General features: G+C 54.3%; 2 protein-coding genes across 2 annotated transcripts in view; both read left to right on the forward strand.

The window, feature by feature from the left end:
- The first annotated feature begins 546 nt into the window (after nucleotides 1-546).
- Nucleotides 547-4,759, forward strand: LOC126938878 (uncharacterized protein DDB_G0290685-like). Its single transcript, XM_050763588.1, has 2 exons — nucleotides 547-2,584; nucleotides 3,031-4,759. The coding sequence occupies exon 1, from the start codon at nucleotides 1,140-1,142 to the stop codon at nucleotides 1,965-1,967; it is 828 nt and encodes a 275-aa protein (XP_050619545.1). The 5' UTR covers nucleotides 547-1,139; the 3' UTR covers nucleotides 1,968-2,584; nucleotides 3,031-4,759.
- Nucleotides 4,760-7,554: 2,795 nt separating this feature from the next.
- The window catches only part of RPH3AL (rabphilin 3A like (without C2 domains)), a 120,278-nt gene continuing 104,274 nt past the window's right edge, over nucleotides 7,555-23,558 (forward strand). The window contains 2 exon segments of the mRNA XM_050763603.1: nucleotides 7,555-7,726; nucleotides 21,916-22,028. Of these exon segments, the coding sequence (XP_050619560.1) occupies nucleotides 21,952-22,028 (77 nt within the window). The 5' untranslated portion in view covers nucleotides 7,555-7,726; nucleotides 21,916-21,951.

The raw sequence follows: 23,558 nt of genomic DNA on the forward strand, positions 1-23,558 counted from the left end.
GGTTTCACCATGTTGCCCAGGCTGGTTTCAAACTCCTGGGCTCAATGGATCCTCCCGCCTTGGCCTCCCAAAATGCTGGGACTACAGACTAGGATGGTTTTTGATATGGCCTCACCAAAGGCCTCCTGCCTGTCTCAGCAAGGCCACGTGGCCTTTCCCCTCATGCTGATTCCTCTTCCCAGTAGATACACTTTCTATTCATCAGGCCTCCTGCCCAGATGTGAGCCCCTCTGGGCATTTCCCACAATACAGAAGAGGATGATGGTGAGGGTAGTGATGATTGATGGTGACAAGCCTGATGGTGGTGAATAGGGTGATGGTGACAGTGATGGTGATGATAGTGATGACGGTGATGGTGATTGACAATGATGGTGATGATGATGAGGATGATGATAGTGGTGTTGGTGATGATGGTAATAATGATGATGGTGATGACAGTGGTGATGACAATGTCTGATGGTGGTGATGGTGATGACTGATGGAGGTGAATATGATGATGATGGTGACAATGATGGTGGTGATGATGAGGATGATGATAGTGGTGTTGGTGATGATGGTAATAATGATGATGGTGATGACAGTGATGATGACAATGTCTGATGGTGGTGATGGTGATGACTGATGGAGGTGAATATGATGATGATGGTGACAGTGATGGTGATGATGATGAGGGTGATGAGAGTGGTATTGGTGATGATGGTGGTGATGGTGGTGACAGAGATGACAGTGATGGTGATGGTGATGATGACTGATTGTGATGATGGTGATGATGACTGATGGAGGTGAATATGATGATGATGGTGGCACTGATGGTGATAGCGATGATGGTGTTGGTGATGATGATGACACTGATGGTGGTGATGATGTGGATGATGATGATAATGTCTGATGGTGGTGATGGTGATGATGACTGATGGTAATGATGACAGTGATGGTGATGATGGTGATGGTGCTAATGGTGGTGAATATGATGATGTTGGTGACAGTGATGGTGATGGTGGTGATGATGGTGAGGGTGATGATAGTGGTATTGGTGACAATGATGGTGATGGTGGTGACAGAGATGACAGTGATGGTGATGGGGTGTTGATGACAGTGATGATGACAATGTCTGATGGTGGTGATGGTGATGATGACTAATGATGTCAGGAGGTGAATATGATGATGGTGACAGTGATGGTGATGATGGTGATGGTGCTGATGGTGGTGAATATGATGCTGGTGACAGTGATGGTGATGGGGTGATGATGGTGATGATGATGAGGGTGATGATAGTGAAATTGGTGATGATGATGGTAATAATGCTGCTGCTGCTGATGGTGATGATGGTGGTGACAGAGATGACAGTGATGGTGGTGGTAATGATGGTGATGATGGTGCATATCATGATGATGATGGTGATGATGACTGATGGTAATGATGGTGATGGTGGTGATGATGGTGAGGGTGGTGATAATGGTGAGGGTGATGATAGTGGTATTGGTGATGATGATGGTGATGATGGTGGTGATAGGGATGACAGTGATGTTGATGGTGGTGATGATGATGAGGGTGATGATAGTGGTATTGGTGATGATGATGGTGATAGAGATGACAGTGATGGTGATGGTAATGATGATGATGATGGTAATGATGGTGATGGTGGTGATGATGGTGAGGGTAATGATAGTGGTATCGGTGATGATGATGGTGACAGAGATGACAGTGATGGTGATGATGATGATGATGGTAATGGTGGTGATGGTGGTGATGATGGTGAGGGTGATGATAGTGGTATTGGTGATGATGATGGTGATGATGGTGGTGACAGAGATGACAGTGATGATGATGGTAATGATGGCGATGGTGGTGATGATGGTGATGGTGGTGATGATGGTGAGGGTGATGATAGTGGTATTGGTGACGATGATGGTGATGATGGTGGTGACAGAGATGACAGTGATGGTGATGGTAATGATGATGACTGATGGTGATAATGGTGCATATCATGATGATGACGATGGTGATGATGAGGACAGCCATGATGGCCCTACCCTGAGAGTGCACACTGTGACAGGCTTTGTGCTGGTTGTGTTACCTGCACCACCTCTATCAGGTTTTCTCAACTCAAGTGCTTTGGCGTTTAGGCTGGATAACTCTGTCATGGGGGCTGGTTTGTGCCTCAGGGATGTTTAGCAGCGTTCCTGACCTCTACCCACTGGATGGATAGTGGTTAGTAGCACCCCCTACTGTGTCTCCAGATACTTCCAAAAGTCTCTTGGGGGACAAAATCACTCTGATTCAGAACCACCAATTGAATTTATTCTTCCCAATAGCCCCAGGAGGCAGCTACTCATTTATGGGTGATGCACCTAAGGCTTAGAGAAATGAAGGAAGTTACCCGAGGTCGCCAAGCTCATAATTCACAGAGCCAGAATGCAAACCTCAGATACGTGACCCTGAGCCCGGACCTGTAACCACTGCCCTTTGTCACCTGGCAGCAGAAGAGAATTTGTCAGCCTGCTAGCGGGGCTACCTGGAGTGTGTGACCGGGTTGAACGCCTGCTTGGTCAGCCCCAGCATCGTTTGCCAGATTCATTTTGAGGTAATAAAAATAGTGGCTCTGCCCATTTTCTGACTCGCTTTGAACTCAGAGAGCTGAATGTGTTAAAGTAGAGACTGTCTCCACAGTCCCCAGTCCTGTGCCACAATAGGGAAGTCCTGCATCTTCCTTCAGGCAGCCGTGTCACCTGGTGTGTCACCTGTGGACACCTGTGGGGAGCAGGAACAGGCATGGATGTGTTTTATTGCGAGTGGGAGCTCCCAAGGTCTTTGTCTGTGTTCTCCTAATGTTGTGAACCTGGTTTTTATGGGTTGAATGCCCAAGCTATCTACTTGTAATTTTACTTTTATAATAATTTGTTATGAATAATTAAAAACATGCAGCAAAGTGGAACAAATGTTATAGTGAAACTTACATGCCTGACCTTCGGATTCCATCACTGACAATTTCCTTTATCTGTTGTGGTGTTTCTTGTTTTTGGAACCCAGATTAGTATCACGTCTGGCTGGTTGGTCAATGAGACACTATAAATTCTCTATGAGGAGAAGAAATGCATAACATACCCAGTGGACATGAGGCAAAGATGGTCTTCATTCACCAGAGTAATGGGCGAGGTCATGGATGACCTTCTAATCACCATCACCAATCATCACCACAAACAAACCCCATTCCCTTTTGCTGTCACCCTTCCCCGACCCCAAGAAGCCCTAGGCAACCACTAATCTACGTTCTGTCTCTATAAATTTGTCTGTTCTGAACATTTTACATAAATGGAATCATATAATATGTGGTCTTTTGTGACTGGCTCCTTTTAGCAGATTTTCAAGGTTTGTCTGTGTTGTAGCAGGAATCGATATCTCATTCTTTTTTATAGCCAAATAACATTCCTTTGTATGGATACATCATATATTGTTTGTCCTTTTTCCAGTTGATGGACATTTGTGTTGTTTCCCGTTTTGGCTATTGTGAATGGTGCTGCTGTGAACACTGGTGTACAGGTTTTTATTTGAACATCTGCTTTCAATTCTTTTGGGTCTATGCCTGGGAGCGGAATTGTTGAGTCAGATGATAATTCTGTGTTAACTTGTGGAGGAACTGCCCAACTGTCTTCCATAGTGGCTTCCATTTTCCATTCCCACCAACAAGGCACAAGTGTGGCAGTTCCTCCACATCCTCGCGAACACTTGTTATTTTTCATATTTTTTCATATAGCCATCCTAGTGGATGTGAAGTGGTATCTCATGGTGGTTTTGATTTGTATTTTCCTGATGGTTAATGATGTTGAGTCTTTTTTCAGGTGATTTTTGGGCATTTGCGTATCTTCTTTGGGGAAATATCTTTTCAAATCCTTTGCCCGTGTTTAAATGGAATTGTCATTTTGTTGTTGAGTTGTGAGAGTTATTTATAGTCTAGATACTAGACCCCTATTAGATACGTGGTTTGCAAATATCTTCTCCCGTTCTCTGGGCCGTCTTTTCGCCCTGTTGATAGTATCTGTTGATGCACAAAGCTGGAAATTGTGGTAACGTCAGCCAGGCACCGTGGTGTATGCCTGTCATCTCAGCAACCTGGGGGCCAAGGTGGGAGGACCACTTGAGCCCGGGAGCTTGAGATGAACCTAAACAACATGGCAAGATCCCTGTCTCAAAAAAATTATGATAAAAAGTCCAATTGGTCTCTTTTTTCTTTTGTCATGTATGGTGTCATCTAGGAAATCATAAGCAAATCTTAGATGACACCAAAACATGATGATACCTATCTAAGAAATCATTGCCAAATCTGAAGTCATGAAAATTTACCCCAACATTCCTTGCAAGAATTTCATAGTTTTAGCTCTTGTTTTAGGTTTGATCTGTTTGAGTTAAATTTGACAATGGTGTGACCTCGGGGTCCACGTCATCCTTCTGCACGTGGCTCCTCTTGTCCCAGCAGATGTTGAAAAGACTGTTCGTTCCCCGTGGTATGGTCTCAGCACCCTTGTGGAAAGTCAGTTGAACACGGATGTATGGGTTTATTTCTGGGCTCTCAGTCCTGTTCTAGTGCCACATGTTGTCAGTACCATCTGGGCAGGAGGCACCCTGCTCTCCGGGAGTGTTCGGTCCAGTAGGAGAGGTCAGACACATTCACCAGAAACTGGGAAGTTCTGGGAAGAGGTAAAAACAATGTGCTTCTGAGGACGAGGCCGCGCTTGCTTTAGCCCAGGGCAGTGAGTGAGGATGTGGGGAGGTCTGGGTGGGGACATTGAGTGTGGATGTGGGGAGGCCTGTGTGGGGACAGTGAGTGAGGATGGGGGGAGGCCTGGGTGGGGACAGTGAGTGAGGATGTGGGGAGGTCTGGGTGGGGACAGTGAGTGAGGATGGGGGGAGGTCTGGCTGGGGACAGGGAGTGAGGATGGGGGGAGGTCTGGCTGGGGACAGTGAGTGAGGATGGGGGGAGGTCTGGCTGGGGACAGGGAGTGAGGATGGGGGGGAGGTCTGGGTGGGGACAGTGAGTGAGGATGTGGGGAGGCCTGGGTGGGGACAGGGAGTGAGGTTGTTGGGGGGTCTGGATGGGGGTGAGTGAGGATGTGGGGAGGTCTGGGTGGGGGCAGTGAGTGAGGATGTGGGGAAGTCTGGGTGGGGGTGAGTGTGGATTGGGGGAGGCCTGCGTGGGGGCAGTGAGTGAGGATGTGGGGAGGTCTGGGTGGGGACAGTGAGTGTGGATGGGAGGAGGCCTGGGTGGGGATAGTGAGTGGGATGTGGGGAGGTCTGGGTGGGGGGGTGAGTGTGGATGTGGGGAGGTCTGGGTGGGGGCAGTGAGTGTGGATGGGGGGAGGCCTGTGTGGGGACAGTGAGTGAGGATGTGGGGAGGTCTGGGTGGGGACATTGAGTGTGGATGTGGGGAGGCCTGTGTGGGGACAGTGAGTGAGGATGGGGGGAGGCCTGGGTGGGGACAGTGAGTGTGGATGTGGGGAGGCCTGGGTGGGGACAGTGAGTGTGGATGTGGGGAGGCCTGGGTGGGGGCAGTGAGTGAGGATGTGGGGAAGTCTGGGTGGGGGTGAGTGTGGATTGGGGGAGGCCTGCGTGGGGGCAGTGAGTGAGGATGTGGGGAGGTCTGGGTGGGGACAGTGAGTGTGGATGGGAGGAGGCCTGGGTGGGGATAGTGAGTGGGATGTGGGGAGGTCTGGGTGGGGGTGAGTGTGGATGTGGGGAGGTCTGGGTGGGGGCAGTGAGTGTGGATGGGGGGAGGCCTGTGTGGGGACAGTGAGTGAGGATGTTGGGAGGTCTGTGTGGGGACAGTGAGTGAGGATGGGGGGAGGTCTGGGTGGGGACAGTGAGTGAGGATGTGGGGAGGCCTGGGTGGGGACAGTGAGTGAGGATGTTTGGAGGTCTGGGTGGGGACAGGGAGTGAGGATGGGGGAGGCCTGGGTGGGGGGCAGTGAGTGAGGATGTTTGGAGGCCTGGGTGGGGACAGTGAGTGAGGATGGGGGAGGCCTGGGTGGGGACAGTGAGTGAGGATGGGGGGAGGTCTGGGTGGGGACAGTGAGTGTGGATGTTTGGAGGTCTGGGTGGGGACAGTGAGTGTGGATGTTTGGAGGTCTGGGTGGGGACAGTGAGTGAGGATGGGGGGGAGGTCTGGGTGGGGACAGTGAGTGTGGATGGGGGGAGGTCTGGGTGGGGGACAGTGAGCGTGGATGGGGGAGGCCTGGGTGGGGGCAGTGAGTATGGAGTGTGGGGAGACCTGAGCCTGGGCATAAGGAATGATGCCTGGTGTTTGTTTGGAGACAAATATGGCACGGCAGGGTGGAGCCTGTGGATGGCCGTGAACTCCCGGATGAAGACCCTGGGCTTGATTTTGAGGTGTCTGGGTGGAGCAGGGCCTTTGGAGAGCCTGTCTGATGGCAGGATTGGGCGGGTCTGAGCTGGGGAGCCTGGAGCCGGGGTACCCCTTAGGACTGTGGGGTGACTGAGGTCTGGGTGACACCTGGTTCAGGCAGTGGGTCTGGTGGGGAGCAGGGGCTGTCTTTGAAAATGCCCCAGGCCTCCCACACCAGCTCCTTTGTGCCTCTCTGCTCTGAGGGCCTAGGGTGGGATAACAGCGGCGCTGGAGGCTGCTGACCGAGGTCCCACAGGCCTCGCACCTCTCATCCCAGCACCGCCTGCCCCGGGGAACATCCAGCCCATCTCCTCTGCCGTCCCCTTCAGGCTGCCCTGGCCCAGTTCTTCTCAGAACTCCTCTTTGGCCAATTACTGCACAACTCAGTTTCTGGGAACTCCTTGCTCCCAGCTGCTGGGTGCAGGGCAGGTGCTCGGAGAATACCCTGGCGTATTGCTTTCGTTGGGCACCACACCTGCAACCCAGTGCCTTGGGAGGCGGAGGGGGATAGAAAGCACTTGGGCTCAGCCCAGCTCCGTTGGGCCAAACCAGGCACCTGGTGCCGGCTTACGGGGTCTTGGGCAAGTGGCTGCACCTCTCGAGCTGGTTTCTTCTTTTCTGGAAGGAGTGATGGTTGCGTCTTGGGCTTGTGATGATTCCACTTGGCCGGCCAGTAGCAGCACCTGGCAGGTGGGCAGCACCCATGAAGGTGGCTTCCCCCCTCCCAGTTTGGTAGCGCAGGGTCAGGTTGAGCATGTGTAGGGACGTTTGTTAACTTGAGGGCTCCTCCTAGAAGCCCTGAAAACTAGCTAAGTGCCAGTGGTTGTGTCTGACCCTTTCCCTGCCCGCCTTCTCAGTCCCAAGCCGTGTTCTAGGTCCCCCACTATTGCCTGAGCCCTCAGCTGGCCTCCTTATGGGCACCCTTACTTATTTGGAGCTTTAGCGTCTGCCAGGAGAATGGGGAGTGTGCAGAGAACCGGACAGCTGGTTCCCAGGCAGGGCAGTGCCTAACCCTGGAGTTGCAACAGAGAAACGTCTGTTTGTGTTTCTGTGAGTAAGAGGAGACAGCTGGGCCCACAGATAGCCGGCGAGGTCAGCCGGGAATGGCCTTGGCTGCTGGCTGTAAGTAAACCCTGGCTCTGGTGAGGTGGGGCCAGGAAGGCTGGAGAAGTACCGGGCAGGGCCCGCGGAGAGCCACCTGGGAGCTGGAGTCTGGGCTGGGCAGTGCAGAGGCCGCTGGGGGAGGCAGGGGTGTGGGACGCTGCTCCCCAGGACCTGGAGCACACCCGAGGACTCCGCACACCCGAGGACGGGGACTTTTTCAGGCAGGTGAGGAGGGTGGGCCTTCTTTTTTCCCCAGAAGCTTCTCTGCTTCATGGAGAGGTTTCTCTCGGGCTCCTGCAACAAGCAGCTCCTGGGTGGGAGCTGAAATCAGGTTTCCTCTGCAAAGATTCCGCCTGCCTGGGACGTTCCAGACCCACATAAATCACGTAAACGGAAGCAGGCCTGCATTTCTGCATTCAAAGACAAAGAGCTTGAACACTTGACACTGCCCGTCCCAAGCCCGGTGCCCGCAGCCCGGGAGGACTTGGGCGTGTTCTAGGCAGAGAGAGCCCAGGGGCCACGGGTACCTATGTATTATTCTGGTCACCTTTGCACTAAGTTTGAATTTCATTTTCTTTCTCTCTCTCTCTCTCGTTAGCCTGTACATTTTTTTTTTTTTTTCGAGACAGAGTCTTGCTCTGTTACCCAGGCTGGAGTGCAGTGGCGCGATCATGGCTCACTGCCGCCTCCATCTCCTGGGCCCAAGTGATCCTTCTGCTCAGCCTCCTGAGTGTCTGAGACTACAGGTGCATGCCAACGTGCCCGGCTAATTTCTACATTTTTCTGTAGAGACGCAGCCTTGCTCTGTTGCCCAGGCTGGTCTTGAACTCCTGTGCTCAAAAAGTCCTCCCACCTTGGCTTCCCAAAGCGCCAGGATCACAGGTGCGAGCCACCACGCCCAGCCTGGTTACCTTGCTGTTGCTGCCTTCAGCTCCGTGATTGCCTTGATACAGAAGTTCTACCTACCCTGTTTCAGGCCTTTCAGAAGAGACAAATGCAAGCTATGCCTCTGGGGACACGTAGGCAGAGCTGTGGCTGTTAAAAGCTGAGGGCTGGCACTTGAAACGAGATGGGGGAGAAGTAGGTTATTTCACATACCATTTGGGTTGGAGGCTTTGCAGGGCGTTTCTGTCTGGGAAGGAGAACAGTAACAGTTAGACAAAGAGACGAGTAGGGATTTGGGGTCCACTGGAGGGGGAGTTGCCTGTCATTAAAGATGCCCAAGGATTTACTTTCCTCGGTGAAAAAAGACCCCACAGGATTCAGTGAAACCTCCTACGTGTGCCCCATGCGAGGCCTTGCGGGGTACAAAGGAGAACAACCCCGCCCAGCCTTCGAACAGCGAGACTGAGCTGCTGGGCAAGGACCTGGTGCCTCGTCAGCACCCAGCGCGTGTTTGACGAACGAGGCCAAGGAAACTGAAAGGTGCTGTTGTTGGTCCTGCTGAGGACAGTAGCAGACGCTTAGCTCTGTGACCAAGTGGGGCGGCCCCCGGACGGGGTCCTGGGCAGCATGTCCGGGGTCGCTGCTCCTCAAAGAGCACAGACAAGAAAGGCTGCGGGAGTCTCAGCAGGGGCTGGAGGGTCCGTAGAGAGCCCAGGTGTGGCAGGGGGAAAGAGGCAGGTGAAGGAAGTGACGGGTTCACACTGCTGGGCCTTAAATTTCAGGCCAGCGAGGCTGGACCTTATTCCGTGAGGCGCTTTTTAAGACAAGATTTTATTGGTGGGCTGGGCGTGGTGGCGTACTCCCATAGTCCCAGCTACGTGGGAGGCTGAGGCAGGAGGATCGTTTGAGACCAGCCTGGACAACAGAGCAAGACCCTGTCTCTACCAAAAAATTTAAAAATTAGCCAGGCGTGTCGTTCTAGCGACTTGGGAGGCTGACACAAGGATCACTTGAGCCCAGGAGTTGGAGGCTGCAGGGAGCTACGGCTGTGCCACTGCACTCCAGCCTGGGCAACAGAGCAGGACGCTGTCTCAGAAAGAATTATTGGTGCCTGACTGATTACACAGTTCTGGTGAGTGGCAAACTCTTGATGGTTCAATTAGTCCCCTGAGGAGTACTGGACACCCACCGTGTCTGGGCATCGGGGTAACGGTTGAAGACCCCGGGATGCGGGCAGAATGAAGTGCCGATGGGAGGGAGGTGGGCTCAATCGGAACGGGGGCCAGATGGGGGGAGCCAGAGAGTTCCCAGGGGAGGTGCTGCTGGGCCACCCGCAGCTGGGGGAGGTGGACAGCGTGAACCAAAGGCGTTCCAGGTGAGAGGTGCCGGAGACAAGGCTGGGCAGCTGGAGCGCCAGTTTTGCAGAGGGGTGAGGTGGCTGCTAGAATGGAAGGTGGTTTGTGCCAGATCATGGACGGCCTTGAGGGCAGCTTGGGCTTTCTTCCTTGGTAGTGGGGAGCCACTGAAGGTATTTGAGTGGGGGAGTCACACAGCCGGACCTCTGGCTGCACGTGAAGAGGGGCACCGGGAGCCCCAGCAGGTTCCAAGGCAGATGAGGAAGACTTGCCCCTGTCTGGGCAAGAGAGGAGGAGCGTCGGAGCTGGGAGGAGGGGGAGCCACTGGGAGGAGAGGGAGCCGCCGGGAGGAGGGGGAGCCATCGGGAGGAGGGGGAGCCACTGTGAGGAGGGGGAGCCGCCGGGAGGAGGGGGAGCCATCGGGAGGAGGGGGAGCCGCCAGGAGGAGGAGAGTCGGAGCCGGGAGGAGGGGGAGCCACCGGGAGGAGGGGGAGCCACTGGGAGGAGGAGGAGCCGCCGGGAGGAGGGGGAGGGAGGAGGGGGAGGGAGGAGGGGGAGCCGCCGGGAGGAGGAGAGTCGGAGCTGGGAGGAGGGAGAGCTGCTGGGAGGAGAGGGAGCCACTGGGAGGAGGGGGAGCCGCCAGGAGGAGGAGAGTCGGAGCTGGGAGGAGGGGGAGCCGCCGGGAGGAGGGGGAGCCACTGGGAGGAGGGGGAGCCACCAGGGAGGGGAGTCGGGGAGGGAGGAGGGGGAGGGAGGGGGGGAGGGAGGGAGGGGAGGAGGGGAGGGGGAGGGGGGGAGGGGTAGCCACTGGGGGGGAGGAGGGGGAGGGAGGGGGAGCCGCCGGGAGGAGGGGGAGGGAGGAGGGGGAGCTGCTGGGAGGAGGGGGAGCCGCCGCCAGCAGGCAGGCCTGGCAGGGAGCCCGGGGATGGGGGAGTTTGAAGGACGTTTGTGTCAGACACTGGTTTCCCCAGGGCTCCTGTTTCAACTCCAGAATCCTCTCGAACCTGCTCGGTGCATAATCAGCCCGTGATGTCTCCGAGTAAGTGGTACCTTTGGGGTTTAGACAGGCCTTTGAGGCTCCTTCTCTGAGTCTTTTATCCTCCCAACGCGGCCTGGCAGGTGGAGGAAATGGTGACGTCTGGGTTCACCTTATCTTGCTGCTCTCCTCGTGTTTCCCGTATCGTAGTAACAGAGCAGATGTCAGGGCTGTTGCTAAGGGTTCCCTGGGATGTTAATACCTTGGTGTTGAACGGAGGCTCCCACACGGTGTCTTCGAGGCCTCGGGACACACCGGCTTGGTGGCAAGTATCCTTTTATATTTGTCCCGGCTTCTTTTCCCTCCTTTAAACCCGTCTCCTCCCTGTCGCCCTGGCCGAGGCACAGCGCCCTGGCGGGATGGCAGACTCACCCCCTCCACGCAGGGGGCAGACGTGACTCACAGAACACAGCGTTCTTTCCCACGGAGGCCGGAGGCCGCCTCCAACCCCTCTTCAACCCAGCCCTCTGGGTGCCAGATTTAGCATTTGGGACAAAGCCTCTCTTCCAGCCCTGCAGAGGCCACTGGGGAGGCTCCAGGCCCTCTCCGCGGGTCCTTCCTGTGGCACTGGGCACCTGGGGAGGCTCCAGGCCCTCTCCGCGGGTCCTTCCTGTGGCACCGGGAGGGTGGGGAGTGCGTTTTGTTTGCCTCTCGCGTCTCCTGTTTGCCTCCCTCGTCTGGTCTTTTGGCCTTTGTACCACAAGTGGAAAATCAAACTCTGAATAGTTCTGGATACTGAGGTCAGGGTTGGGATTTTATCTGCCAGATGCCATTTTTATCCGTTATGTGTTGCTGTGGTAACACTGTGTGACAAGCATACCTGCTCAAACTTGGGGGTTTATGACCTCCATTTATTACCAAACTTGGGGGTTTACGACCTCCATTTATTACCAAACTTGGGGGTTTGTGCCTCCATTTATTACCAAACTTGGGGGTTTGTGCCTCCATTTATTACGCCTCCTCAGTCTATGGGCTGGCCGGGCAGTTCTGCTGCTCTGGGCTCAGAGGGCACCAGCCACCCCTGGTGTGACACACCTGAGCCCTCTTTCTGTGGCCAACAGGAACTGGCGTCCTGCAGCGGCTGGTGGCCCATGTTGGCCTTTGCACGGGGCTGTCCCTCCTAGGCACAGCGGCTTCCCTCAGCCCCTCCATCCACTGCCTCTTTCCCACTGTGCGCCCTGCATCATTTCCTTCATTCTCACCATGGAGACGGTCTGTGCCGGACACCTGCGCCCTCATCCCCGGGCCGCCTCTGCCACCGTTGCCCCCGAGTCACAGCGTGGCCGTGCCCGTGGGAATGCGTTTCTCTGGGGGTCTCTCATGCGCGTGACTTCAAGGCAGACCCCGGCCAAGCAGATCTGCGGGTCTCAGGAGCTGGGATCTGCTGCCCAGTCTCCCCACGGTGGGACCCTGTGGCTGGACGAAAGCGCGCTCGTTCGTGCCGTACCCGAGGGAGTGTGAAGGCTCAGTTACATCCGAACGTGTCCGTGAAACGAGATGGAGGCGGTGAAAATGCCAGGGTGTAAGGTGGGGAGCGATGGCAGCCTGGGGGAAGGTGTGGGGAGAAGAAGCCGCACGTGGTGGGATGGTCGCCCCGTCCCCCTCCCTGTCCATGTCCCTGTCCCGTCGCAGCGGACGCGCGGGGGACTCCGGGGTGTTTCCAGGCTTCTTGGAGGCAGGTGGTTTTGCCCCCGGACGTGTCTTTCAGTCTGATGTGTGTCAGAGACTGACGTGTGTCAGAGACTGTGACGTGTGTCGGAGACTGACGTGTGTCGGAGACTGACGTGTGTCGGAGACTGTGACGTGTGTCGGAGACTGACGTGTGTCGGAGACTGTGACGTGTGTCGGAGACTGTGACGTGTGTCGGAGACTGACGTGTGTCGGAGACTGTGACGTGTGTCGGAGACTGTGACGTGTGTCGGAGACTGACGTGTGTCGGAGACTGTGACGTGTGTCAGAGACTGACGTGTGTCAGAGACTGTGACGTGTGTCGGAGACTGTGACGTGTGTCGGAGACTGACGTGTGTCGGAGACTGTGACGTGTGTCGGAGACTGTGACGTGTGTCGGAGACTGACGTGTGTCAGAGACTGACGTGTGTCGGAGACTGTGACGTGTGTCGGAGACTGTGACGTGTGTCGGAGACTGTGACGTGTGTCAGAGACTGTGACGTGTGTCGGAGACTGTGACGTGTGTCGGAGACTGACGTGTGTCGGAGACTGTGACGTGTGTCGGAGATGACGTGTGTCGGGAGACTGTGACGTGTGTCGGAGACTGACGTGTGTCGGAGACTCAGTGTACATCGAGACGTGTGTCGTGAGACTGACGTGTGTGGAGACTGTGACGTGTGTCGGAGACTGTGACGTGTGTCGGAGACTGACGTGTGTCGGAGACTGTGACGTGTGTCGGAGACTGTGACGTGTGTCGGAGACTGACGTGTGTCGGAGACTGTGACGTGTGTCGGAGACTGACGTGTGTCGGAGACTGTGACGTGTGTCGGAGACTGACGTGTGTCGGAGACTGTGACGTGTGTCGGAGACTGTGACGTGTGTCGGAGACTGACGTGTGTCGGAGACTGTGACGTGTGTCGGAGACTGACGTGTGTCGGAGACTGTGACGTGTGTCGGAGACTGTGACGTGTGTCAGAGACTGACGGCAGCAGGAGGCTGGTGCTTTCCTTACTGTGCTGTGGCTGTGGCGGGATTTGGAAGGTCAGGGTTGAGCCAGTTTTCCTGGAGTGATGACTATTCATGCTGCCTCCTAGTGCGGACGGGAACGAGCTCCCGAGGCACGTTTTCGGGACCCGCAGGCGGGCGGAGAAGAGTCGCTGGAGGAGGGTCACGTGACCGGCCCCAGCCACGGGGTCACTCGGGGCTCTCAAGCCGGTGCTGGCTTTACCAGCCTCTGAGCCCACAACTGCTGCTGAGGAGATAGAAGGCTTCTTGTCAGTAGATGCAACTGTTTGCAAAGAATAGACTTTGTTTGTTTGTTTGTTTGTTTTTTGTGACTAGAGGATCGTGACCTTATTGAAACCATCTAATCGGAGAGCCACAGATTAGGCTCCCAAGACGCGGCTGCCGCCAGCAGAATTTTTGTGGCGGACAATTCTAGGTGCACTTTGGAGAGGGCAAGCATGAGGCCTGCCGCGGACAGCTCTGAGTGGCTGTGAACGTGGCTGTGGAAAAGGTATCTCAAAGAATACACTTAAAAAGTGTACGAGGAAAATTGGAAACAAGCCGTGTGCTCCCCACAGGAAGATGGTAAAGCCTGTTGTATTCAGAATACCAAGTTACCGTTTAAAATCCTATTGTTAAAGAACTTTCATAGTGTGGGAAAAGTACAACGTGGTTAAAAAAACCAGCAAGCAGTGTATGTAGTAAAAACCCAGTTTTATTTAGGATTTGTACGTAATGCCTAGGAAAGGTTGGAAGGTGCTACATTAAGGTGTTGAGAGTCGTCATGGGGGTGGCTGGCGCCTGAATTTAGGGTGTTTTCTTTTTGGGATGAATATCCCACAGCCCCCAGGAGCGACCGCGTGAGGCTGCATAATGGTTGTGGCTGTGGCCTTTGTCTGCAGTGACTGATGCCTGGGGTGGTGAGCTCTTATGGCCATCTCTGTGTCTGCAGTGGTGTCTGCGGTGATGTCTGTGGTGGTATCTACAGTGGTGTCTGCAGTGACTGACGCCCGGGGTGGTGAGCTCTCAACTTTAGAGAGAGAATTGCATCCCCCTGGAGGAAGGGGTTGTGTTTACGGATCTGTCTCAGGGCTGATGAACCTTTGTCCCCTAGGAATTTTCTCAGGAAATTATCACCAGGCAACTCGTGTTCCCCTCCCTGTTCCGCTTGGGCCCTCCTAGTCCCGTACTGTGGGGTTTTACCAGGGGCTCAGGAGCATCTGCCTGCCGGGCCGGCCGGCCTGAGTGCAGCCTCCGCTCAGCTTGTCGCCCGTCGGGGTCGAGGTGGCACCAGGAGGTCTCAGCTTCCCAGAGGAGGCTCGGGGGGCACCAGCCCGCAGCCAGGAGCAAGCCCAGCTGTCAGGTGGAGCTGCCGTGAGGCTGACGACCCCGTGGGGAATCTGAGGAATAAGAGGCTTATGAGCCAGCCAGTCGCAGAGCCTGGTTAGAGCCCGACTGTCTGCTCTGAGCGCGTCTGGGTGGTTTTCTGAATTCTTCCTTGTCTGGGGAAGGCCACATCTCTCTGATGAAATGCAGTTGAATTAAATGGATATTCCCTGAACACCTACTTTGCAGCAGGCCCGGTGCTGGGCATCAGGGAGGGAGGGAGGACGATGTAGGGACCCTCTGGGGAGCCACAGTCCAGCGAGGAAGGAGAAATGGAAATTTCATGTCGAACTGAAGACTTCGGGGCGGGCTCCTGGGAGGGATGTCCCCCCTCCCTTCGATGGGCCTGCCTTCCCCAGCCGCGGCCTTGGCCTGTGGGCTCGTCGAACATGCTCATGTACACACATACACACCCTACACACACACACACGCACACAAACGCACACACACACCCTGTACACACACGCGTGCACACACACCCCTACACACACATGTGCACACATGCACACACAAACCCTGCACACACACGCATGTGCACGCACACACGCGCACACACACCCCTACACACGCACACACATGCACACACACCCTGTACACACACGTGCGCACACACCCTGCACACACACACGTGCACACACACCCCTACACGTGCACACATGCACACACATGCACACACCCTGCACACACGTGCACACAACCCTACACACACATGCACACACACCCTACATACAAACACACCCTGCACATGTGCACACACACATACGCGCACACACATGCACACACATGCGCGCACACACCCTACACAGGCACACGTGCACACACACCTTGCACACGCACATGCAGCTTGCACACACACATGCACACACACACCCCCCTTCTCCTCCGGCCTCTTACCTGTCCCAGCTGGGAGTACCTCAGAGACAGATCTGGCCCTGGGGATCACGTCTCTCTAGTTTACTAAGGAAGTGGCCAGAGCTCCACCAGCCCTGTCCACAAAACCTGCCTCTTCTCCCCTCAGAGCTCCACCAGCCCTGTCCACAAAACCTGCCTCTTCTCCCCTCAGAGCTCCACCAGCCCTGTCCACAAAACCTGCCTCTTCTCCCCTCAGAGCTCCACCAGCCCCGTCCACAAAACCTGCCTCTTCTCCCCTCAGAGCTCCACCAGCCCCGTCCACAAAACCTGCCTCTTCTCCCCTCAGAGCTCCACCAGCCCTGTCCACCAGCCCCGTCCACAGAACCTGTCCACAAAACCTGCCTTCTCCCCTCAGAGCTCCACCAGCCCCGTCCACAAAACCTGCCTCTTCTCCCCTCAGAGCTCCACCAGCCCCGTCCACAAAACCTGCCTCTTCTCCCCTCAGAGCTCCACCAGCCCTGTCCACAAAACCTGCCTCTTCTCCCCTCAGAGCTCCACCAGCCCTGTCCACAGAACCTGCCTCTTCTCCCCTCAGAGCTCCACCAGCCCTGTCCACAGAACCTGCCTCTTCTCCCCTCAGAGCTCCACCAGCCCTGTCCACAGAACCTCCTGCCCCTGCTCCCCAGGCCGATTCCATCCTCCCTCCCGAATTTGGGGCTTTGCCCTCCCTGCTTTTCCACTCACCTTCTATAAGGCCCTATTTTGTTCCCTCATCAGTTTAATTTTTGTTCAGGACAAACGGCCGTGTGTCAGTACAAGGGCACGGTCCCTGTTTAACGCACAAGGCACTGCTCTTACGAGAGAAGGGTCAGACTCCCTGCCATCCATCCGAGCCCGGGAGGTGAGCGCTGGGTGGTGGTGAGTACAGTTTACCCCCTGGTGAAGGGGGTGCCGGGTGCCGGGCATGGGGATTGGCTGGTGAGGCCCTCCGTGCCGAGTCAGGGAGCTGGCAGCCAGTGCAGGCTGAAGAGGTTTGGAGAATGGAAGCTGGCTCCGTGGGCAGTTTCCCAAAATGTGCCTCCTCGAGTTGCCGTTCTTCTCGCACCATCTGTCCCAAGGTGGCTCTGTACGAGTGAAGGACAGCTGTGCCTTCGGAGGTGCCAGCCACGGCAGGGTGGGGGTGCACAGCCGTCCCAGAGCCAGGGCCCGAATTCTCCTGGGTTCTCATGTCCGACCTCTGCTCGGGGCCACCCCTGTGAGCGTGGTCAGCCACAGACCTGCCATCGACAATGAACCTGCCCTGCCACTGCCCGTGGCCCCAGCCCTGGAGGCAACATCCTTCCGTCTCCCTTGACCTCTGCAGCGCTTGGCTCTGTGGTTCCTTTGCCCAGAAGCTACAGCAGTGAGAAGGGTGGAGACATGGAGGATACAGTTCTTGTGGCCGCCTCTGTCCTGTGGACTGGGCTGGGGAGGGGCTCGGTTCCCACCTCCCATGTGGGAGCAGCCTCCCTCGCCTCCCTCGCCTCCCTCGCCTCCCTCGCCTCCCTCGCCTCCCTCGCCTCCCTCGCCTCCCTCATGTAACTCAGCAGCGTCAGAATCAGGCGTTGAAATTACCCGAGGCGGTCGCTCTGTCCGACAGCTCTGTTGGGTACCGACGAGGAAACTGAGGCACGGGAAGAGAGTTGACTTGTTCCTGGACTTCTAGTAAGTTCACATAAAAGCCAAATTTTCACAGATCTCTCTCTTTTTTTTATTTTTTTTGATGGAGTCTCGCTTTGTTGCCCAGGCTGGAGTGCAGTGGCGCGATCTCGGCTCACTGCAACCTCCACCTTCCAGGTTCAAGCAATTCTCCTGCCTCAGCCTCCTGAATAACTGGGATTACAGGCACCTGCCACCACACCTGGCTAATTTTTGTATTTTTAGTGGAGATGGTGTTTCTCCATGTTGCCCAGGCTGGTCTCAAACTCCTGAGCTCAGGTGACCTGCCCACCTTGGTCTCCCAAAGTGCTGGGATTCCAGGCGTGAGCCACCACGTTCAGCCTGTAAAGTGTATTTAAATGTTTACTCTGAACAGAATAGTGCTTTCCACACCCGTGTGGGGCGGTGTGGCTGCAAAGTACAAGATAACCGAAGTTTTTAAAAAACAAAGCAAAGCAAACCGTAGTGCTCTAAAGGCTGGGATGGGGCACTGGTTTAAAGTTGTCTGAGGACTGTGTCACTTTTGACCCTGTCTTTCCTTGCTTGTCCATTAGCCTCATCGGGGAGAAGATGGAGCCTACATCTGGGGGGTCCCGGGTGATCTGGGCCTGGCCATGGGGTTTCCACATTTGGCTATTTGGAGCCTGGGGCTGTCCAGGTCTCTTTGCCGAGGCAGCCCACTGGGGAGGGTCAGGTCTGATCTGGAAGAGCAGGTGCCTGGACGTGTCCCTGGGGTAGAGGGACCCGTGTGGTCAGGTGGTGGCGGTTGGCGCGTTGTCAGGGCCACCGGTGGCCCTGGCCTAGAAAAGCAGTTCTCTGAGCTGGGGCCTCTCTGGGGGTCCACCAACTCCCTTCCAGAGATCCACAGGGTCAGAAGTTTTTTCATAAGAAGAGTAATGGGACCGGGTTTTATCCTCTCACAAATGTACAGAAAAGGAGAAGTTCATTGATGTGGTTTCAGATGCCGCATTGAAACTAATCTTTAAGAAACTACCATTTGTTGAGTTTGGGTGCAATATCAAAGAAAAATATTTACAATTTCTGGAAAGTAAAAAACAGTGCTCCTCTTTTTAGCCATCGTGCACGTTTGTGAGGGTCTGGATGTCCTTCATGGACTTCAGTGAAACCACCTGTCACAAATGTGTGAGTGAAGAATCAGATATGAATGTCCCGCTGTTTTTTTTGTGAAGCCAAACATTAAAAACAGTTGTAAAAATGTAAAACAATGTATTTGTCTAATTGCTTTTTAAGTGTAGTTTTTCATAAAATATGTAAATCGTGCACGTCTAAAGGGTTTTTTTAAAATTATACTTTAAGTTCTAGGGTACATGTGCACAACATGCAGGTTTGTTACATATGTATCCATGTGCCATGTTGGTGTGCTGCCCCCATTAACTCGTCATTTACATTAGGTATATCTCCTAATGCTGTCCCTCCCCCCACTCCCCACAATAGGACCCGGTGTGTGAGGTTCCCCTTCCTGTGTCCAAGTGATCTCATTGTTCAATTCCCACCTATGAGTGAGAACATGTGGTGTTTGGTTTTCTGTTCTTGTGATAGTTTGCTGAGAATGATGGTTTCCAGCTGCATCTATGTCCCTACAAAGGACACGAACTCATCCTTTTCTATGGCTGCATAGTATTCCATGGTGTATATGTGCCACATTTTCTTAATCCAGTCTGTCACTGATGGACATTTGGGTTGATTCCAAGTCTTTGCTATTGTGAATAGTGCCTCAATAAACATACGTGTGCATGTGTCTTTATAGCAGCATGATTTATAATCCTTTGGGTATATACCCAGTAATGGGATGGCTGGGTCAAATGGTATTTCTGGTTCTGGATCCTTGAGGAATGGCCACACTGTCTTCCACAATGGTTGAACTAGTTTACAGTCCCACCAACAATGTAAAGTGTTCCTGTTTCTCCACATCATCTCCAGCACCTGTTGTTTCCTGACTTTTTAATGATCGCCATTCTAACTGGTGTGAGATGGTATCTCATTGTGGTTTTGATTTGCATTTCTCTGATGGCCAGTGATGATGAGCATTTTTTCATGTGTCTGTTGGCTGTATGAATGTCTTCTTTTGAGAAGTGTCTGTTCATATCCTTTGCCCACTTTTTGATGGGGTGGTTTTTTTTTTCTTGTAATGCGTTTATTATTTTTAATGAATTAACAAAATTTTAAAGATTTTCTCAGTTTTAATTTCTGGTAACTAGCAATGGTCATAGCCCATGTATTCTGGATTCCTTAATAATGTCTTTTTTTTTTTTTTTTTTTTTTTGAAGACGGAGTCTCACTCTTGTTGCCCAGGCTGGAGTGCAATGGCACGATCCCGGCTCACTTACACCTCCACCTCCCAGGTTCAAGCGATTCTCCTGCCTCACCCTCCTGAGTAGCTGGGATTACAGGCATGTGCCATCACGCCTGGCTCATTTTTTTTTGTATTTTTAATAGAGACAGGGTTTCACCACATTGGCCAGGCTGGTCTTGAACTCCTGACCTCAAGCAATCCTCCCGCCTTGGCCTCCCAAATTGCTGGGGTTACGGGCCTGAGCCACCACATCCGACCTCAATAATTTTTTATAGCATTTTGTTGTTGTTGTTGTTTTGAGAGAGAGTCTCGCTCTGTCACCCAGGCTGGAGTGCAGTGGCGCAGTCGTGTGGCTCCCTGCAGCCTCGACCTCCTGGGCTCAGGAGGAGGTCGAGTGTAGCTGGGACCACAGATATGCACCACGCCCAGCTAATTTTTGTTCTTTTTGTTGAGACAGGGTTTCACCACGTTCCCCAGGCTGATCTCGAACTCCTGGGCTCCGGTGACCTGCCCAGTTCAGCCTCCCAAAGTGCTGGGATTACAGGTATGAGCCACCATGTCCAGCCTATGAATGAGTTATAATTCATTTTTTTCGTGGTCTGTATTGGTGCTGAAGTTGTAATTCATAGACCATAAAATTCACACTTTTAAAGGATGCAGTTCAGTGGTTTTAGTATATTCACAAAATTGTGTAACCATCACCACTGTCTAATTCCGGAACATTTTTATCACCCCAAAAAGAAGTCCTGAACCCACTGGCAGTCTGTTCCCCTTTTCCTGCAGCCCCGATAACCATTCATCACCTTCCCTCTCAGATTTGCTTATTCTGGGCACGTCATATAAACGGAATCATACAGTACGTGGTCTTTTACGACGGACTTTTCTTACTTAGGTTGTTTTAAAGGTTCGTCCATGATTTAGCTGGTGTTAGTACCTCATTCCTTTTTGTGGCCAAATAATAATCCCTTGTAACTAATTCATTGTACGGAAATAGCACAGTTTCCTCATTCATCGGTCGGTGGATATTTTGGTTGTTTCCACTTTTTGGCTGTTGTGAATAATGCTGCTGAGAACATTTGTGTACAGGTTTCGGTGAGGACATGTCTTGGGTCTGTAACCAGGAGCGGAGTTTCTGGGTCATATGGTAAATCTGTATTTAACATTTTGAGGAAGTGCCAAATGGATTTCAAACCTGGATATTTTTTAAGCGTGTAAAGGGGTCCTGGGTTTGAGAACCGCTGGCCCAGCTGGAATTCAACCAGGGGAGTGTGGATGACTCAGGAGAGCCCCTCATTCTTGCTCTGGGATTGAGATACCCTCAGCCTCATCCCACTCTCCCTTCAGAATGCACGTGCGGCGTCCTCACGATAGATCACCAAAGATAATCCCATCCTTCAAGGCAAGGAGGAAGCCGGCTACACTAGACGGTGCACAGGTGACCCATCGGGGGTCCTGGAGCAGGGTCACCTCCCTGCGGGATCCCCAGATGCCATGCTCATGGCAGTGTCTATGGGCGGCACCCCTTGGCACGGTGCCGGGTGGCGATCCTGGCTGTAGCTGCCACCCCCTGCCCTCTTGCCTCCCCTCGAGGGCATTGTGACCATCGGTGTGAATCTGTTGGGAAGGAGAGCCAGGTCCCCAGGCTTGGGAGAAGTGTAGGGTTTCAGCCTGTCTGGCCATCACCCCTCAGCCCAGCCCCTCCTGCTGGGTGACGTGGTTGGGTCAGCCCCTGCTCTACTCTGGCCATCACCCCCCAGCCCGGTACCTCCTGCTGGGTGACGTGGTTGGGTCAGCCCCTGCTCTACTCTGGCCATCACCCCCCAGCCCAGTACCTCCTACTGGGTGACGTGCTCAGTTTGGCCCCTGCTGTACTGGGAGGGGGCAGGGAACAGATGGCCTCCTGGGCTGAGTTGAAAACTGCTAAGGGTGTGCCTGCCCTCTCCTTTCTGAGTCTAACCCTTTGATGCCAGTCACGTTCACTCTTGGCACTCGGCCACATGATCCACCTGGTCACCCTCCCAGAATCATGAACCTTCTGAAGAGGAGTCTTGAGGAACAGTGTTTTGCCGGAGAGACGGTTCCCACAGTGAGATTCCAGGCATCCGTGGGGACAACGCATGGAGGTGCGGTGGAGGGGCTGACTGCATCGAGACCCCGACTGCCATCTGTACCCCAGCCAGTGATGCACTCTTTCTTCTTCCCTCCCTCATCTCAGATGTGACTCCCCTTCCCCAGCCGGGGGCTCCCAGCCATGGCCGACACCATCTTCGGCAGCGGGAATGACCAGTGGGTTTGCCCCAATGACCGGCAGCTTGCCCTTCGAGCCAAGTGAGTACCTCTGGGGCCCCCCAGGCCTTCGCTTCCTGCGGCCTCCCTGCTCTTCTCCTGTCTTTAGCAAGATTCATTCCCAGGAGCCCTGAAAGAGGTGTTTGCAGAGAAGTGCCTGTCGGATGCACACCACACTCCGGGCCCTGGACACAGCCATCCACTCATTCAACTACCGTGCAGAATTTATCCCCATTTCCCAGATGAGAAAAGTGAGGCTGAGCTCCTTGCCTACGTCACTTAACTTGTGGGTGGCAGGGCTGCGACCCGCACCTGGGTGCAGCCGACTCCTAAGCCTGTGTCCTTTCTATCACAAAAGGCCGCAGGGACCCACCTCACCTCACGTGCCTTCTCTCTTGTCACTGAGCCGTAGGACTGCAAGTCCCTTAAGACAGGGAGCCTTTGGTCCCTGGATGCCCAGTCATAGCCGAGTGCCTGGCACTGTGAGACGGGGGAACAAAGGTCTGTCGAATGGACGAAGAGCTGCCCCTCAGGCCGAAGCGCGACCAGCCCAGAGCTGTCCCAGGGCCTTCTCTGCGCTCTCCTGAGAACCTCACTAGTTCCTCACTTCCAGTTTCTTCCCTTGGGGGTCCTGGTTTTCCTTTTTTTTTTTTTTTTTTTTTTTTTTTTTTTTTTAGACGGAGTCTCACTGTGTCACCCAGGCTGGAGTGCAGTGGTGCGATCTCAGCTCACTGTAACCTCTGCCTCCCAGGTTCAAGCGATTCTCCTGCCTCCCGAGTAGCTGGGATTACAGGTGCCCACCACGATGGGCTAATTTTTGTATTTTTGGTAGAGACGGGGGTTTTGCCATGTTGGCCAGGCTGGTCTCGAACTCCTGACCTCAAGTGATCCACCCGCCTTGGTCTCCCAAAGTGCTGGGGTTACAGACATGAGCCACCGTGCCCGGCCCTGGTTTTCCTGCAATCCCTCAGCCTAGTGAGCTCTCAGCTCTGGGTAGGTCAGGCCATCTCCACCGACTGTCCACTGTGGCTGCAGATGGGGGTCTCAGGTGCCTCGGCTGCCTTCCAGCCCCTGCCTGTCCCTCCGAGGGGCTGGGGGTCTCCGACGTCTGATAAGTCCAAACAGGCCCCTTCGTCCTTCAACCCATGCCAATCACGGGAGCCAGCGTTTCCCAAATGGGACCAAATTCAAACACTTTGTAATGAGATGTTACGAACCTGCAGGGGACAGAACGGAAACATCAAAAGGGAGTAGAAAAACTAATTTGAAACGCCCGAGAAGAGTGGAGTCCTGCGTGATTTGCAGGAATCTTGGCACCACAGTTAACTTCTCTCCTTCGCTGGGAGGGCTCAGCTCCTTCGTGCGGCCCCCACAGTGGGTGAGGTCGGTCCCTCTCCCTCCCTGTCCTCTGATGCCGGGCAGATGAAGTGTCCTCCCAGGCAGGGTAGGAGTTTCCAAGGAGCACGCTGCCACTGTGCTCTAGACACGGCCCAGCAGGACTCGTGACCCTCCAGGGTTCCCTTCGGCGCTCCCTGACCTTGTGTCTCGCTCAGCAGCAGCCAAAAGCTGCCG

Source organism: Macaca thibetana, chromosome 16, assembly GCF_024542745.1.
Source record: "Macaca thibetana thibetana isolate TM-01 chromosome 16, ASM2454274v1, whole genome shotgun sequence".
NCBI lineage: Eukaryota > Metazoa > Chordata > Mammalia > Primates > Cercopithecidae > Macaca > Macaca thibetana.

Bases quoted from the DNA above. Each gene is read 5' to 3' on its own strand.
- LOC126938878 (XM_050763588.1), top strand. From the start codon at position 1,140: ATGATGTCAGGAGGTGAATATGATGATGGTGACAGTGATGGTGATGAT.